Raw genomic sequence first — 19440 nt, 5'->3', positions numbered from 1 at the left:
CACTTCAGCTGTTGCCAACATACTGACTCCAACAACATCAGAATATATTCGTTCGTCCATATATTTCGGTCCGTTCTATTGCAACCCACTTGCCTCTTCATCTGAACTCGAAAAATGATATTCTCTTCACCATAATTGCGTACTGTTGGGTGCAGATCGCGTAAACCAGTTATGAAATGATCATTGATATTAAATATCACTCACTGAAGTCAGGAAAGAATACAAGGGCTGAAGGTGCAGTAAACGTGAGGCAATTATCTATGGAGCACAAGCTCGTATAAGAACAAGTATGGGAAATGAATTTGGTAGTGTCCTTTTCAAGGGAGCCATCGCCATACCACTCTAAGGAAATAATATTTACAGTAGTAATTATAAATCATCGGCTAAACCAACACTTGAATTCATTGCATGAGTATCGCTACTACTACTGATGTTCATTCTTAACGAAGTCATCGACTGACCACTGAGTATCATTCCTTTTAATAAGCGTAAGTAGCTGGTGTGAGGTTTTCATAAACATGAAAAATAAGTTACTAAGCTGATTATTACAGGCAAAAGGTAATAGAAATTTATGCATCTGAAAAACGATCGATACGCGATACTTAAAACACCTACCACCGTCATACCTTAGCAAAAGATCTTGCCGCGAAATCGAGAACATTCTGGTCCTATTTAAAATCGCTAAGGTCTAAGGCTTCTATCCAGTCACTAGTTGACAAATCTGGTGTGGCAGTAGAAGGCTGCGAAAGTAAAGGCGAAGTTTAAGAAATCATTCTCGCAGGAGAATCGTAGAACCATACTATCGTTTGATCATCGCGCAGACTCACGTATGAAGGACATAGTAATAAGCATCCTTAGTGTAGAGAAACAACTGAAAGAGTTGGAAACAAATAATTCGCCAGGTCCCGATTAAATCCCAGTTCGGTTTTACAGAGAGTACTCTACAGCATTTGGCTCGAACTTAGCTTGCATTTATCGCGAAATCTCGCCCAGCGCGAAGTCCCGAGCGACTGGGAAAAAAGCGCAGGTAACTCCCGTATATAAGGTGGGTAAATGAACGGACCAGCAAAAGTACAAATCAATATCCTTAACATCGGTTTGCTGTAGAACCCTTGAACATATTCTCGGTTAGAACATAATAATTTCCTTGAAAGTGGAAAGCTTATGTCCACGAATCAGCACGGTTTTAGAAAGTATCCCTCGCGCGAAACCCAGCTTGCTCTTTTCTCTCGTGATATCCTGCGAAATATGAATAAAGGATAACGGGCGGATTCCATATTCCCAGATTTCCGAAAGGCATTTAACACGATGCCACACTGCAAATTATTAAAGAAGGTACAAGCATATGCTTCTTAAGCAATAGAAGACTGTGTGTTATCCTCGAAGACGAGTGTTCGTGAGACACGATGGTATCGTCAGGACTGTACCAGGGAAGTGCGATAGGACCGCTCTTACTTTCTAAATAGATAAATGATCGGATGTACAGGGCAGGAAGCAGTCTGCGGTTATTTGCTGATGATGCTGAGTTGTAGGCGGAGGTGTCGGCGTAGAGTGAATGTAGGAGGATACAAGCTGACTTAGACAAAATTTCAGTTGATGTGATGATTCTCAGTTAGCTCTAAATGTATAAAAATGTAAGTTAGTGCAAATGAGTTTGGAAAACGAATCCATATTGTTCGAATACAGCATTAGCAATGTGCTTCTTGACAAAGTCACGTCGATTATTATCTAAGCGTAACGGTAAAAATCAATATAAAATGGAATGATCATGTGAAGGAGTGTTGTAGAGAAGGCGAATGTTCGACGAGATTTTTAGGGAAGTGTGGTTCATCTGTAAAGGAGACAGCATATAGGACACTAGGGCGATCCGTTGTTGAGTATTGTTCGAGTGTTTGGGATCCGCACCAGATCGGATTATAGGAAGACATCGAAGCAATTCAGAAGCGGGTTGTTAGATTTGTTGCCGGTAGGTTCGAGCAATATCCAAGTATTACGGTGATGCTTCGGGAACTCAAATGGGAGTCACTGGTTTGAATGTGACGTTCTCTTCTAGGAGTAGGTTGAGAAAATTTAGAGAACCGACGTTTGGGGCTGACAGCAGAAAGATTCTACAGCCGCAACTACATTTTGCGTAAGGATCACGAAGATAAGACTGGAGAGATTAGGGCTCGTACGGATGCATATAGGCAGTCGTCTTTCCCGCGCTCTATTTGTGAGTGGAACAGGAAAGGAAATGATCCCTCGATTCGGCTATTCTTTGTGACAAATGTGCTAACATTTTAATACGAAGAACTACCTGATGTCCTGGCTGGCCAGATTAGACAGGAAAGAGGATACTGTAAACTTAAATTACAAAGTTATACAAACAGGTGAGAAAGGTTGGCTAAAATTCGTACAAATAACAGACTGCAATTATAAGAGTCAAAGGACAAGAATGGAAAGCAGTAATTGACAATGGAGTAGACAATTGTTGTAGCCGACCCACTATATTATAAAATGAGCACATGATGAAAGGAAATCATGGAAAAATTTGAAAAAGGAATTAATGTTGGAGGACATAGATTAAAATCAAAAGAAAAAGTACATGTTTTTATTTTTGCTTACTGGCTACCGGTTTCGGTACGAAGTACCATCCGCAGTCGTCACACTTTCTTTTCGAGTAGATGTGTCAAATATATATAGCTGCAAGCATTGCCGATGATGGTTCAAATGGCTCTGAGCACTATGGGACTCAACTGCTGAGGTCATTAGTCCCCTAGAACTTAGAACTAGTTAAACCTAACTAACCTAAGGACATCACAAACATCCATACCCGAGGCAGGATTCGAACCTGCGACCGTAGCGGTCTTGCGGTTCCAGACTGCAGCGCCTTTAACTGCACGGCCACTTCGGCCGGCGTGCCGATGATGTCAGAGACGGCAAAGGAATTGGCAGATCACTTGAAATGAATTGATAGCGTCTCCAAAAGAGTTAGATGGATATCAACAAAAGTACAACAGGAGTGATAGAACGTAGTCGACTTAAATAAGGCAACACTGTGGGTATTAGATTAAGAATTCAGACCTGCAGTACCAGATGAGCATTGTTATGTAGGCCCCTAAATAGCTTACAATGGTCGAATCAGGGAGGTTTTAAAATACAGGTTCCCAATAACAATTACAGAATTTCTGAAAAAAAATTGACATGGAATACAAATTTATATATTAGAGAGTTTTTTCTGAAAGTATTTGTCCGGTGTGTAGGCTCATACGCAAGTGGAATGGATGATAAACAGTTCAGAAAACAAGAGCCGCAGAATGTTGAAAATTAGATGGGCACATCGGATAATTAATCGGTAGGTTACAACAGCTAGCTGTTGAAAAACCAATTTAATGGCACGGCTTGACTAAAGGACCGGTTCTGTTCGTAGGTTACATCCTGGAAAAATCATAATTGGAGACCAAGGATCATTTGATAGGACACATCCTGACAGATGAACAAATCGCCAGTTTGGTAGTAGAGGAAGCGTGGAGGGAGGTCGGTAGGTGCATAATTTTAGAAGGAGATCAAGGCTTAAAAACAATAATCAGGTTCGGAAGCACGTAGATTTCAGTATTTATGCAGAGATGAAGAGACTTGCACAGAACAGAGAAGCCTCGTGAACTAAGTCAAACCAGTCTTCCAACTGAAGACCACGTTGACAATGAATAATCGTTCCGTATCAGTATTAAAGACACATGTTCGGCGACGCTATAGGTTATTGATGATCATTAGTCGGCGACATCATATCCGCCTCAGGTACGTATCACGTCTGTAGAAAAACCTAAGTGAGTTACTGTTACATACTTGATCAAAACCATTGCCATTATGCTACCAACATTAGGAATTTGGCACCTTTCTCCCGAAGTAGTTTCAATGTATCATTTCCAGTGAACGTTACATTCAGTCACTTCTAAATTAGCTCCTGGCATTAGTAAATTTGGAACGTGTAGCTTTAGCTCGGGAGACTATAGCATATTCTGGAACGGTCGTCGTTGGAGAATTACGTAAACGAAATGGAACCAATGAACTGCGTCTCTGTGTCTAGAAAATTAAGATTTCGATTTTTACCCAGTGTCATGAGAAGCTAAAACCTACGCAATTTCTCAATGAGATGCAATTTTAGCGGCCCCTCCTAGCTTGACTCATAGTTTCAACCTACAATTCTGTCATTGCCTATTCCCCTTCATTCGTACCCCTCAGACTGTGCCAGCACTTCATGCTGGAATGGCACTCCTGGAAGAAACAGTACGGAGGAGAATACCCTACTCATGCTATCGATATTTTTCACATTAGCTTGAGGAGGTGTACGCACCCACTACGTGCTAACGCACCCATCGGCTAGGAAATTATATGAATATTGAGAGTGACGTAACAGTCAAAAGAGGATTATAAAAAAGTCAATATGTGTGACCTCTGACTTATAACGTCTGTAACATCGAAACTGTTTATGCCGTGTGTCCACTATTGTGAAACTTTATGACAGATAAAAACTATTACCCAAACCGAAAATCGAACCAGGACGTTTTTCGTTTGCGGTTTCGGGTCCCAGACTAACACGTAGCCTCAATCTCTTTACTGTGATGGTTTTATTTTTTTTTAGTGACTCGGAGTAATATGAAAAAAAGTTATGACAGTAGCTTTGTTTCTCTGTTGGAGTGGCTAACATCGGAAATTAAATATATTTCAAGAAATAAAATCATCATTTCCCACAGACATCAGTTCGTCGTGTAATTTGTGTAATAATTGTTAAAACGGAATACTAGCACGTACGAAGGCACGTAGGTAAAGCTTCTCAGAAAATAGCATTCGTAAAAAGTGCAGCACACCCCCCGTGGCTGGAGCGAATGAATCGCTTACTCCTTGAATGGAGGCAGGACAAGGAAAGAATAAGAAACGGGTGTATTTTCGCAGTACTCACTCAGATAAACACTGCTGTTGACGATAAGATAATTTAAATTCATTCGTCGCCATGGTTTGTAATATCTACCAGAAACTAAATTTTTAGGCTTGCTAGTCACCATCCACTAAAACATTTTCTCTCCATCTCACCGTCTCGACTATCAGCTTTGTTTGCGGACTCAAACTGTACAACTCTGTCTGTTCAAGTTTGCTTATAATCAAGCCAGGATACGGAAATTGTGCGAATTGTTCCGTACGAGGTAGCTTTTCCCTTTTTGTGTATGTGTGTGTGTCTGGGCACAGGAGTGAAATGCAAAACAAGACACCTGGTATAGCAGAACCACCTCACGGGACATGTCAACATTATTGTACTGTGTCTACATCTACATCTACATCTACATGATTACTCTGCAATTCACATTTAAGTGCTTGGCAGAGGGTTCATCGAACCACAATCATACTATCTCTCTACCATTCCACTCCTGAACAGCGCGCGGGAAAAACGAACACCTAAACCTTTCTGTTCATCTACATCTACATGACTACTCTGCAATTCACATTTAAGTGCTTGGCAGGGGGTTCATCGAACCACAATCATACTATCTCTCTACCATTCCACTCCCGAACAGCGCGCGGGAAAAACGAACACCTAAACCTTTCTGTTCGAGCTCTGATTTCTCTTATTTTATTCTGATGATCATTCCTACCTATGTAAGTTGCGCTCAACAAAATATTTTCACATTCGGAAGAGAAAGTTGGTGACTGAAATTTCGTAAAGAGATCTCGCCGCGACGAAAAACGTCTTTGCTTTAATGACTTCCATCCGAACTCGCGTATCATATCTGCCACACTCTCTCCCCCATTACGTGATAATACAAAACGAGCTGCCCTTTTTTGCACCCTTTCGATGTCCTCCGTCAATCCCACCTGGTAAGGATCCCACACCGCGCAGCAATATTACAACAGAGGACGAACGAGTGTAGTGTAAGCTGTCTCTTTAGTAGACTTGTTGCATCTTCTAAGTGTCCTGCCAATGAATCGCAACCTTTGGCTCGCCTTCCCCACAATATTATCTATGTGGTCTTTCCAACTGAAGTTGTTCGTAATTTTAACACCCAGGTACTTAGTTGAATTGACAGCCTTGAGAAATGTACTATTTATCGAGTAACTGAATTCCAACGGATTTCTTTTGGAACTCATGTGGATCCCCTCACACTTTTCGTTATTTAGCGTCAACTGCCACCTGCCACATCATACAGCAATCATTTCTAAATCGCTTTGCAACTGATACTGGTCTTCGGATGACCTTACTAGACGGTAAATTACAGCATCATCTGCGAACAACCTAAGAGAACTGCTCAGATTGTCACCCAGGTCATTTATATAGATCAGGAACAGCAGAGGTCCCAGGACGCTTCCCTGGGGTACACCTGATATCACTTCAGTTTTACTCGATGATTACTACGAACTGCGACCTTCCTGACAGGAAATCACGAATCCAGTCGCACAACTGAGACGATTCCCCATAGGCCCGCAGCTTGATTAGAAGTCACTTGTGAGGAACGGTGTCAAAAGCTTTCCGGAAATCTAGAAATACGGAATCAACTTGAGATCCCCTGTCGATAGCGGCCATTACTTCGTGGGAATAAAGAGCTAGCTGCGTTGCACAAGAACGATGTTTTCTGAAACCATGCTGATTACGTATCAATAGATCGTTCCCTTCGAGGTGATTCATAATGTTTGAATACAGTATATGCTCCAAAACCCTACCGCAAACCGACGTCAATGATATAGGTCTGTAGTTCGATGGATTACTCCTACTACCCTTCTTAAACACTGGTGCGACCTGCGCAATTTTCCAATCTGTAGGTACAGATCTATCGGTGAGCGAGCAGTTGCATATGATTGCTAAGTTGGGAGCTATTGTATCAGCGTAATCTGAAAGGAACCTAATCGGTATACAATCTTGACCTGAATACTTGCCCGTATCAAGCGATTTGAGTTGCTTCGCAACCCCTAAGGTATCTACTTCTAAGAAACTCATGCTAGCAGCTGTTCGTGTTTCAAATTCTGGAATATTCCATTCGTCTTCCCTGATGAAGGAATTTCGGAAAACTGCGTTCAATAACTCCGCTTTAGCGGCACAGTCGTCGGCAACAGTACCATCAGCACTGCGCAGCGAACGTATTGAGTGGGTCTTGCCGCTTGTGTACTTTGCATACGACCAGAATTTCTTCAGATTTTCTACCAAATTTCGAGACAATGTTTCGTTGTGGAACTTGTTAAAGGCATCTCGCGTTGAAGTCCGTGCCAAATTTCACGCGTCTCTAAATTTTAGCCAATCTTCGGGATTTTGCGTTCTTCTAAACTTCGCATGCTTTCTCCGTTGCCTCTGCAACAGCGTTCGGACCTGTTTTGTGTACCATGGGGGATCAGTTCCATCTCTTACCAATTTATGGGGTATGAATCTCTCAATTGCTGTTGCTGTTATATCTTTGAATTTGAGCCACATGTCGTCTACATTTGCATAGTCAGTTCGGTAGGAATGGAGATTGTCTCTTAGGAAAGCTTCTAGTGACACTTTATCCGCTTTTTTTAAATAAAATTATTTTGCGTTTGTTTGTGGTGGATTTGGAAGAAACGGTATTGAGCCTAGCTACAACGACCTTGTGATCACTAATCCCTGTATCAGTCATGATGCTCTCTATTAGCTCTGGATTGTTTGTGGCTAAGAGGTCAAGTGTGCTTTCGCAACCATTTACAATTCGCGTGGGTTCGTGGACTAACTGCTCGAAACAATTTTCGGAGAAAGCATTTAGGACAATCTCGGAAGATGTTTTCTGCCTACCACCGGTTCTGAACAAGTATTTTTGCCAACATATCGAGGGAAGGTTGAAGTCCCCGCCAACTATAACCGTGTGCCGTAAATCTCGAGGCGAAATAGACCACAGTGAGGCAAACGGTAACGGGATTTGCGATTCGTACGATACGGCTGCAACTATACCAGGCGCAACGTAAATTTGTTCCTTACAAACCCAGTAAATATCATCAGGACGTATTGAGCACGAGAAGTACGTAACTCGAACAGACGTCCATTTGACCGCATTTAGATTACAGTGCGTGGCTGTCACAGAATAATACATACGAACGGAAGGCTTATTCTGTCCGACTAGCACTGCCTTGGCGAGACTCGAAATCAGCACGAAGCGCTTTCCAGAAATATCTAGTCGACTGAGTACATTAGATGTTCAATGTGCCTTTAATCGCCGCATGTAGAATGCTACAGTTACACGTGTACGTTAATGTATTTTTATTTTTCGCTGCAGTGTTCCCACTATTGATAATAAAATAAGGTAAAAATAAGGACAATATTATCACTGAAGCAATAAGAATGGTAATAGGTATTTACCACACAAGAAAGTGCAATGTGATAACTGATTTTCCTTCTCTATAAATGGGGTATACAATTTAACTTCACCCTCTAGAGTTAGTCAGATATCTCCAAACGTAAATCACATGTTCTCTTTTTGTAACAGAAAAGCAGTTCTCGATGCAAGTTATATTGCTATTTGACACCTGACACATTTTCACTAGTGTCCATTACATTATAACAGTTATGCCTAATGGTTGTGAATTCCTATAACGCTGAAACGTCTCTCAACAATTAACTGAGATCTCATTACTACTGACTTTGCAAAAATGCTGTTTCTCTAAGTACACGAACTGTGGAACCAGAGTCACATTTAAGATGATATTACGTTCTCGAAACGCGTCGTGATTTAAACACGATTCACACCTGGTAGCTGTAATTTTTTTTGTGTTAAAAGCTAAACCCGATAATGTATGAAGTATAGCAACGTGAACTTGAGTTCATTTGTGTAACCCTCAGCCTGAAAGAGAAGTATGCATTAAATCTGAAATGAATGCTAAAAGCGAATACTTCTCCCGACTTTTACGCATAAGCTTTCTAACTCTATTCTGCAGTAGTCTAATATTTAACGGTGTACAAGAAGCAACACTTTAACGATAAATTTTAATGTGAAATGATGAAGACGTCAATCTTGGTGAAATCTGAGAAACTTTTTCGCACATTAGAATAGTTACAAAGTATTTCGCAGAATAAGTATAGCGGCGTGGACACCCTTGCTAGTAACTGGTGTTCGAAGTTTAGGATGCTCTGTGTACGGAAAAGCGAACCCCGTTTACATATACATCTAATTCTATGTGATTACTCTGCTATTCACAATAAAATGCCTGGAAGAGGGTTCAATGAACCACCTTCAAGTTGTCTCTCTACCATTCCACTCTCGAACAGTGCGCGGGAAAAACGAGCACTTAAATTTTTCTGTGTGAGCCCTGATTTCTCTTATTTTATCGTGATGATCATTACTCCCTATGTAGGTGAGTGCCAACAGAATGTTTTCGCAATCGGAGGAATAACTGGTGATTGAAATTTCATGAAAAGATCCCGTCGCAACGAAAAACTCCTTTCTTTTAATGATTGCCACCCCAATTCACGTAACATGTCAGTGGAACTATCTCCCCTATTCCGCGAGAATACAAAACTAGCGGCCCTTCTTTGAACTTTTTCGATGTCATCCGTCAGTCCCACCTGATGTGGATCCCACACCGCACAGCAGTACTCCAGAATAGGGCGGACAAGCGTAGTGTAAGCAGCCTCTTTAGTAGACCTGTTGCACCTCCTAAGTGTTCTGCCAACGAATCACAGTCTTTGGTTTGGTCTACCCACAACATTATCTATGTGATCGTTCCAATTTAGGGTATTTGTAATTGTAATCCCTAAGTATTTAGTTGAAATTACAGCCTTCGTGTGACGTCCGCGTAATCGAATGTTAGTGGATTTCTTTTAGTACTCACGTGAACAACTTCACACTTTTCTCTATTCGGGGTCAATTGCCACTTTTCGCACCATACCGATATATTATCTAAATAATTTTGCAATTAGTTTTGGTCATCTGATGACTTTACAAGAGGGTAAATGACAGCATCATCCGCAAACAATCTAAGAGAGCTACTCAGATTGTCTCCTATGTCGGTAATATAGATCAGGAACAATAGAGGGCCTATAACACTTACTTGAGGAACGCTGGATATTAATCCGGTTTTACTCGATGACTTTCCGTGTATTACTACGATTGGTGATTACGAGTGGCGTACTGTTTCTGACGTTCAAAAATCAAAGGCTTTGCATTCCAGTCAATTCCGGGAAAAAAAAATCCCAGCGCTGGTGTCTAAACGTCAGAAGACCACATCAGCAGTGTCAATAACGGTGTACGAGTACCCTTAAAGTTGTATGATAGGTAAATTCCTGCGAAAAATTTCAGTCTCACGTGTCAGATATGGCTTAAATTTTGAACAAAAAATCATTAGCTATGGTGGCCTAAGATTTCCGGTATAAGAAGCCAGCCTCATCCCGCTAACGACCTTCTCGCTCCGGACACTGCGAGAGGGCTGTACAAGCAATGATCACACGCACGGCACAGCGGACACACCAGGAACCGCGGTGTTGGCCGTCGAATGGCGCTAGCTGCGCAGCATTTGTGCACCGCCGCCGTCAGTGTCAGCCAGTTTGCCGTCGCATACGGAGCTCCATCGCAGTCTTTAACACTGGTAGCATGCCGCGACAGTGTGGACGTGAACCGTATGTGCAGTTGACGGACTTTGAGCGAGGGCGTATAGTGGGCATGCGGGAGGCCGGGTGGACGTACCGCCGAATTGCTCAACACGTGGGGCGTGAGGTTTCCACAGTACATCGATGTTGTCGCCAGTGGTCGGCGGAAGGTGCACGTGCCCGTCGACCTGGGACCGGACCGCAGCGACGCACGGATGCACGCCAAGGCCGTAGGATCCTACGCAGTGCCGTAGTGGACCGCACCGCCACTTCCCAGCAAATTAGGGACACTGTTGCTCCTGGAGTATCGGCGAGGACCATTCGCAACCGTCTCCATGAAGCTGGGCTACGGTCCCGCACACCGTTAGGCCGTCTTCCGCTCACGCCCACACATCGTGCAGCCCGCCTCCAGTGGTGTCGCGACAGGCGTGAATGGAGGCACGAATGGAGACGTGTCGTCTTCAGCGATGAGAGTCGCTTCTGCCTTGGTGCCAATGATGGTCGTATGTGTGTTTGGCGCCGTGCAGGTGAGCGCCACAATCAGGACTGCATACGACCGAGGTACACAGGGCCAACACCCGGCATCATGGTGTGGGGAGCGATCTCCTACACTGGCCGTACACCACTGGTGATCGTCGAGGGGACACTAAATAGTGCACGGTACATCCAAACCGTCATCGAACCCATCGTTCTACCATTCCTAGACCGGCAAGGGAACTTGCTGTTCCAACAGGACAATGCACGTCCGCATGTATCCCGTGCCACCCAATGTGCTCTAGAAGGTGTAAGTCAACTACCCTGGCCAGCAAGATCTCCGGATCTGTCCCCCATTGAGCATGTTTGGGACTGGATGAAGCGTCGTCTCACGCGGTCTGCACGTCCAGCACGAACGCTGGTCCAACTGAGGCGCCAGGTGGAAATGGCATGGCAAGCCGTTCCACAGGACTACATCCAGCATCTCTACGATCGTCTCCATGGAAGAATAGCAGCCTGCATTGCTGCGAAAGGTGGATATACACTGTACTAGTGCCGACATTGTGCATGCTCTGTTGCCTGTGTCTATGTGCCTGTGGTTCTGTCAGTGTGATCATGTGATGTATTTGACCCCAGGAATGTGTCAATAAAGTTTCCCCTTCCTGGGACAATGAATTCACCGTGTTCTTATTTCAATTTCCAGGAGTGTAGATATAGTGGGGGTCAGTGAAGTGAAATGGATAGAAGACAGAGATTTCTGGGCAGATGAGTACAGGGTAACTTCAACAACAGCAGAAAATGATATGAAGGGAGTAGGATTCATTATGAATAAAAAGGTAGGGCAGAGAGTGGGCTACTGAAAACAGTTCAATGATACGGTTGTTCTCATAAGAATCGGCAGCAAACCAACACCCAATACATGCCGTCGTCACAAGCCGGACATGGGGATATATGTGAGGATACTGAACGGGTAATACAGAACACAAATGGAGATGAAAATATAATAGCCATGAGGAACTAAACTGCGGTTGTAAGGGAAGAAAGGGAGCAGAAGAAAGGAATACAAAAGAATAGGGGCTTGGTACCAGGAATGAAAGACGAGAAAAAGTTCTTCAATAAATTTCAGATAGTAATATCGAATACTATATTCAAGAATCACAGGAATAGGAGTATACTAGGAAAAGGTCGGAAGATCTGGGAAGATTTCAATTAGATTAGATTGTGGTCAGGGAGAGATACCGAAATCAGATACTGGATTGCAAATCGAACCCTGGAGCTGATGTAGACACTTACCACAATTAGTAGTGATGAAGAGTAATTTGAAGCTTAAGAGACTAATTAGAAAGAACCAATGCGCAAAGAACTGGGATAAGAAAGTGGTAAGGAATGAAGAGATACTCCTGAAGTTCTCTGAGGCTGTAGATACTGAGATCAGGAATAGCTTAGCAGGAGAGGAATAGCCATCTCTAAAAGGCGCAGTCACGGAAGTTGAAAATAAAACCTTAAGTACAAGGAAGACAACTGCCAAGAAATCATAGGTAACAAAAAAAAGTACTTCAGCTGATCGAAGAAAGAGGGAAGTACAAAAATTTTCAGGTAAATTCAAGCACACAGGAAATACAGGTTCCTGAAATCAATAGGAAGTACATAGAACCTAAGGCGAAATAAATGCATGAAAATGTGAAGAATTCGAAAAAGAAAAGATCGTCCGAAGGACTGGCTCAGCATATTGAAAAATCTGAACAACCTTCCGTGAAATTAAAAGCAAGGATGGTAACATTAAGAGTGCAATGGGAATTCCACTGTTAAATGCAAAGGAGAGAGCAGATAGATGGAAAGAGTATATTGAAGGTCGTTATGGAGGCGAAGACTTTATGGCGAGATAAAAGAAGAAACAGGAGTCGAAACAGAAGAAATAGGGACTCTAGTATTGGACTCAGAGTTTAGAAAGCCTTGGAAGATTTGAGATAGAATAAGGCAGTACGGATCGATGATATTGCATCAAAATTTCTTAACGTACTGGGAGGAGATGGCAACAAAATGACTATTCACGTTGGTGTGTAGAGGGTATGAGTCGGTGATACACCATCTGATTTTCGAAACAAACATCACCCACATTATTCAGAAGACTGCAAGAGCAGACAAGTGCTAGAATTATCCCGCAAGCAGCTTAACATCTATGTATCCAAGTTGCTGACAAGAATAATATACAGAACAAGGGGAAAGAAAAGTGAAGATGTGTTAGATGACGGTCCGTTTGGCTTTAGGAGAGATAAAGACATCAGTAAAGTAGTTCTGACATCGCGATTGCTAATGGAAGCAAGACTAAAGAAACATCAAAACACGTTCATAGGATCTGTCGACCTGGAAAAAGCGTTCGAAATTCTGAGAAAAATAGGGATAAGCTATAGGAAAAATGGTGTAGTATTCAACACGTGCAGAAACCAAGAGGAAATAATAAGAGTGAAAGACCAAGAACGAAGTGCTCGAATTAAAAAAGGTGTAAGTCAGGAATGCAGCCTTTCCCCACATAATGTTCGTTCTATAATAGGAAAAAGAAGCAATGACAGAAATAAAAGAAAGTTTCAAGAGTGGAATTAAAATTCAAGATGAACGATTATCAGTGATAAGATTCGCTGATGAAATTGTTAAACTCAGTGAAAGTGAGGAAGAATTACAGAATTTGCTTAATGTAATGAACAGTCTAATGAGCACAGCATATGGACTGAAGGGAAATCGAAGAAAGACGAAAGTAATGAGAAGCAGCAGAAATGAGAACAGCGAGAAACTTAACATCAGGATTGGTGATCATGAAGTAGATGAAGTTAAGGAATTCTGCTACCTAGACAACAAAATAGCCCATGATGATCGTAGCACGGAGGGCATAAAAGCCAAACTACCAATGGAAAAAAGAGCAATCCTGGCCAAGAGAAGTCTACTAGCATCAAACAAAGGCTTTAATTTCAGGCAGAAATTTCTGAGAATGTACCATTGGAGCACAGGATTGTATGGTAGTGAAACATGGACTGTGGGAAAACCGGGACAGAAGAAAATCGAAGCCTTTGAAAAATGCCTTTACAGAAGAATGTTGGCTATCAGGTGGACTGATAAGATAAGAAATGAGGTGGTCTCCGCAGAGTCGGAAAGGAAAGGAATATATAGAAAACGCTAACAAATAGAAAGGACAGGATGGTGGGACATCTGTTAAGACATAAGGAAATAACTTCCATGGTACTAGAATTAGCTGCAGAGGGTAAAACTGTAGAGGAAGACAGATATTGGAGGCCGAGCGGTTCTAGAAGCTTCAGTCCGGAACCGCGCTGCTGCTACGGTCGCAGGTTCGAATCCTGCCGTGGGCATGGATGTGTGTGATGTCCTTAGGTTAGTTAGATTTAAGTAGTTCTAAGTCTAGGGAACTGATGACCTCAGATGTTAAGTCCCATAGTGCTTAGAGCCATTTGAACCATTTGAACTGATATTGGAATACATCCAGCAAATAATTGAGGAGAGGAATTTCTGGCTGGCCACATCAAACCAGTCAGAAGACTGCTGACTCAAACAAAATAAATGCTACGAAAGATTTCAGTTTGAAAAATAAGATATATGTTTGTATAAAACGTTCTCGGTTTCCAAGCCGCGTCAGTTCGAATAAAATCCTCGACATTTCGATTACCATCTCCGCCATCGTCGTCAGGAATTCAGTCAGTGAACTCCTGACGACGATGGTGGGGATGGTCATCGAAATCTCGAGGATTTTATTCGAATTGACGCAGCTTGAAAACCGAGATCGTTTTATTCATGTATGCCGTCGCGAAAGATTCCAAGGACGCAAGATATATGTCTGACGTTGTCGATGGACGCAAAAAGAAACAATCACACTTTTAATTACATACACTTAAAATACATAGGGGCGTGCCACTTGTAGTACTCGATTCACTATATATGCGTGATTTAGGGTTTTACATAGGATTCAAACAGCCTTTGTTTCTAGCCATATTTCACTGCTCACGTCATGATTAAATTCACCTGAAATAAACGTTCTTATTTAAATAAGAGCTTTCCTTACACAGAGGGCATGAGATGCTTTGATGCCGCACTCCACCTGTGGAACAAGAGTAATACTGACGTTTCGCGGAAATCCTAACAGAGAAGCAAGGAACCATAAATTAACCAAATTTGAAAAATACGATGATGGAACTACAACGAGTCTCTCAACCGACGAACGGTATTGCAAAAACGTTACAAAATTGGGAAGACATCGTTCGTAGAAAACTATGCTGAAATTTTTTTGTCTCTACTGCTATCCAAGAAAACTCATCTTTGTCATCAATCGAAAGCATCAAAGGGTTACTGAAAGGGAAAAAAAAAACATGCGAGGCGTTTGCCTTGGATTACAGGAACAGTATTCCCGACGACTAACCCTTGGTTATGACTTTAAAATACCTAATAAAAGTTGTCAAGTGTTACTCATATGAACTCTAAATGGTTCAAATGGCTCTGAGCACTATGGGACTTAACTTCTGTGGTCATCAGTCCCCTAGAACTTAGAACTACTTAAATCTAACTAACCTAAGGACATCACACACATCCATGCCCGAGGCAGGATTCAAACCTGCGACCGTAGCAGTAGCGCGGTTCCGGACTGAGAGCCTTAACCGCGAGGCCACCGCGGCCGGCCTCATATGAACTCTTAACGGAACTACGTGCTACCGCGGTGGTTCAGTGACACCGCAGATTAACTACACACATTATTAGCAGACAGCAAGATGCAGTCCATTTGATGGACAGTTTTTTGTCTGTGAAAGAAATTCTGTCCAGAGTAACTATAACAAAATCTGGTTAAAATAGTGATATACTAACAGACACTTGTTTTGTAAGCAAAAAGAACTGAGTCGCAAAATACGTAAACTCTAGGGAAATGATATAGAAACAGTGAAAAACTGTTCTCATTATCTACCTTAGCGTCAGTCGTGGTAAATTCATGTTAACGGAAAATTTATGGCAAGAACGAAAGAGGCTGAAACAACCGTCCATAAAAATAAAATAAAATAAAAAATAAACTCGCAATGTGCTGTGCTAATGCTGCTATGCATGATGTGAGCCAGTTTGATTTCTTACGGGCCATCTCCATCCGGTAACGTCTGTATGCCGTAGGATATCGCTGTAGGGAGAATAGCTATAGCTACCCATATTATATTCATGTATCAGTTGTAGTTTCACGTTTCGTTGCTTCATTGGCCCTCAATGATAGTATCCTGCTATAGACTGTTAAATTCAGAAGATTTTATTTCTTTTGGTATGGATTTAATGCGACTGCTGATATAAAATATTTCATTTTTTTACAGTACTGTATAAATTTTCGTTTAACTGCAGTTCTGTGAACATTTAATAATAGACTAAGACCATAATGGCTTGAAGGCGAAGAGTAGTGTGGGTATAGATGTTTTCAATAGCAAGATCATGAATGAATAGAACAATTTTTTTTTCATAAGTCTCCATGCCACCTTTGTTTAGTATTATGTCGTTCTGAAGTGCCATCCGTAGACCGTCTGGCCATGATTCCTGAAAATAGCCTAAGATCGGATTTGTGCAGTAGTGTAACGATGAACTGAAATTTTGCAGTTGAAGGCGGCACAAAGTCATTAAGAAGTGTTGCAGTTTAATAACTTTCAGATGTCTTGAGCACACTTTTTATTATTTCCAAAATCGCCTCACGCTTTTCGAAATTCCGTCATTTCCAAATGCTGTAAAACACAAGATAAAACTGGTATAATAAGTTATGAGACTATCTTACATTGCAATACTGATTAGAGACTATGCCTCTGATCAATGATGAAATGTAACATATTTTCATACCTTTTGATACCAGTTTTTAGTTACGTTTTATATTCTTTGAAAGTGACGGAATGTCGAAACGTATTCGGCGATTTTGGAAATAATAAAAAGTGTGGTCAAGGCATCTGATTACTAAAGTGCGTCCAAATAGTCGCTTCGTCTCATAGCATTTTCATGCAAATTGCAACAGCTTCGTGTCGACTGTGGACCAGACATCAAAGAAAATCATTTGTTTCCCAGCAACACACATAGGGTTTACTATATATTTGCATCTCAGTGCAGTCAAGAAACCGAAGTAAGTGCGAATACACCGTAACGAGTTACCAAAATACACTGAAACTGTCTACGGACAGCATCTGAAATTTTATCATTGGAGTTATGGTTCACACTGTACAATAACTGGATACGGTTTTTTCTATATCTACATGTATATTCTGTAAAGCTCTGTAAAGTTTTTATCTGGGGGTACACATGTACCACATGTAACGGCTTCTTCCGCACCAGTCGCCTATGGAGTACGGGAATAATGACACCTTAAATGCTATGTGAGTACTGTAATATTAATCTTAAACATTTTGTAAGGCGACTGCCGACAGCTGTTAAGTATTTCATGTAATGCATGATACGCATCTTTCTACATATCCTTCATTACTACTACCGGTTTCAATCATAATTATGACAGTATAAAAGTTACAACTGAGCGTTCTCATTGACACACCACCTCTTGATTATGAAAATACCTGTTAGTTCTTTTGATGTTGGGCAGGTCAGGCGGGGCTGTGCGAATAATATTGCCAACTGATATGACATGACAAATGTAAATAATATATGGACTTTTATACTGTTGTTATGGTTATTAACCGAAATTGGTAGTGATAGAAAAGTACACTGTTATGTGTCATGCATTTCATGAACTAGTATAATCATCTCCCTGTAATGGTAGGCGATTTTTGTTGCTAAGTAGCACTAACTACGAGCTATAGTAATGCTAAGAGCACAGGTAAAGTCAGTAAATAATGGAAGTATAAATACAGGCGTGCGAAAATGTAGACGTCGGCCAAGTGGCAGGAAGTGTGAGCGGGTACTCACCGGGGACGGGGTCATCGAGGTAGGGCCCGGCGGCTGCCAGGTGAGTGGTGAGGATGGCGGCGAGGGCCAGCATGAGCGCCAGGGAGGTCCGCATGGTGCCTGGAGTTGGAGCTGGAGTGTAGCTGGAGCTGGAGCTGGAGTGCTGAGGGGCGGGCTGCCGGCGGCCGAGTCGTGCGGCGGTGGCGCCGCGGCGCCTTTTGTAGCGTGCCGCCCCACGCCCCACGACTCATGCGCGCCGCGCCGCCGGACACGCCCCCCGCCGCCCACCGCCACCCACGCGCATCTCGCTGCTCCGCGGCCCTCTCGCGGCCGACAGTCGAGTCGCGGAGGGTTTTTTTTACGCCCGGCGGGATTCCGCGAAAGCCGCCCTCGCGAATCGGGGTCGCAAAGAGGCCGGGAAAGACCAACCCTATACAGCACTCCAGTGCCCGCAGACTTCGGAAGCTCGTCTACTGGCACCACATGGTTCGCACATGCACGGCCGCAGATGCGATCCGGTCTTGCGAAATGGGAGGAGTATTCCCTGAGGAAATGAGAAATTCCAAGGAAGAATTGCGAGTCTAATAACAGAGAAAGAGACAGTATTGCATAAACTGGGTGATTCTTATTAAGGTTTAAAAACCACTGAAGTGACGCAAATGACGGTGAAGCAAGTAATTTAATGAATGAGATTTTCGCTCTGCAGCGGAGTGTGCGCCGATGTGAAACTTTCTGACAGATTAAAACTGTGCGCCAGACAGAAACTCGAACTCGAGACCTTTGCCTTTCGCGGGCAAGTGCTCTACCAACTGAGCTACCCAAGCACGACTCACGGCCCGTCCTCACTGCTTTACTTTTGCCGGTACCTCGTCTCCTACCTTCCAAACCTTACAGAAGCTCTCCTGCAAACCTTGCAGAACTAGCACTCCTGAAAGAAAGGATATTGCGGAGACATAGATTAGCCACAGCCTGGGGGTTGTTTCCTAAATGAGATTTTCACTCTGCAGTGGAGTGTTAAAATTGTGTGCCGGACCGAGACTCGAACTCGGGACCTTTGCCTTTCACGGGCAAGTGCTTCATTCTGGAGATACTGGCAGAAGTAAAGATGTGAGGACGGACCGTGAGTCGTGCTTGTTGGGTAGCTCAGTTGGTAGAGCACTCGCCCGCGAAAGGCAAAGCTCCCGAGTTCGAGTCTCGGTCTGGCACATAGTTTTAATCTGTCAGGAAGTTTCACATCGGCGCACACTCCGCTGCAGAGTGAAAATCTCATTCTGTAAACATCCTCCAAGCTGTGGCTAAGCCATGTCTCCGCAATATCCTTTCTTTCAGGAGTGCTAGTTCTGCAAGGTTAGCAGGAGAGCTTCTGTAAGGTTTGGAAGGTAGGAGACGAGGTACTGGCGGAATTAAAGATGTGAGGACGGGGCGTGAGTCGTGCTTGGGTAGCTCAGCTCAGTTGGTAGAGTACTTGCCCGCGAAAGGAAAAGGTCCCGAGTTCGAGTCTCGGCCCGGCA

The 19440-nt window shown here is 42.8% G+C and overlaps 1 protein-coding gene across 1 annotated transcript in view; it reads right to left on the bottom strand.

Annotated features, from left to right (window-relative positions):
• Positions 1-18106, bottom strand: part of LOC124605674 (U8-agatoxin-Ao1a-like) — a 420878-nt gene extending 402772 nt beyond the window's left edge. Inside the window, exon 1 of the mRNA XM_047137523.1 lies at positions 17951-18106. Coding sequence (XP_046993479.1) covers positions 17951-18044 — 94 coding nt within the window. The 5' untranslated portion in view covers positions 18045-18106. The remainder of the gene's footprint in view (positions 1-17950) is intronic.
• Between the last annotated feature and the right edge of the window lie 1334 nt (positions 18107-19440).

Source organism: Schistocerca americana, chromosome 3 (assembly GCF_021461395.2).
Source record: "Schistocerca americana isolate TAMUIC-IGC-003095 chromosome 3, iqSchAmer2.1, whole genome shotgun sequence".
Classification (NCBI taxonomy): domain Eukaryota; kingdom Metazoa; phylum Arthropoda; class Insecta; order Orthoptera; family Acrididae; genus Schistocerca; species Schistocerca americana.
The sequence above is the reverse complement of the archived record's forward strand: the minus strand, read 5'-3'. Positions and strand labels throughout refer to the sequence as shown.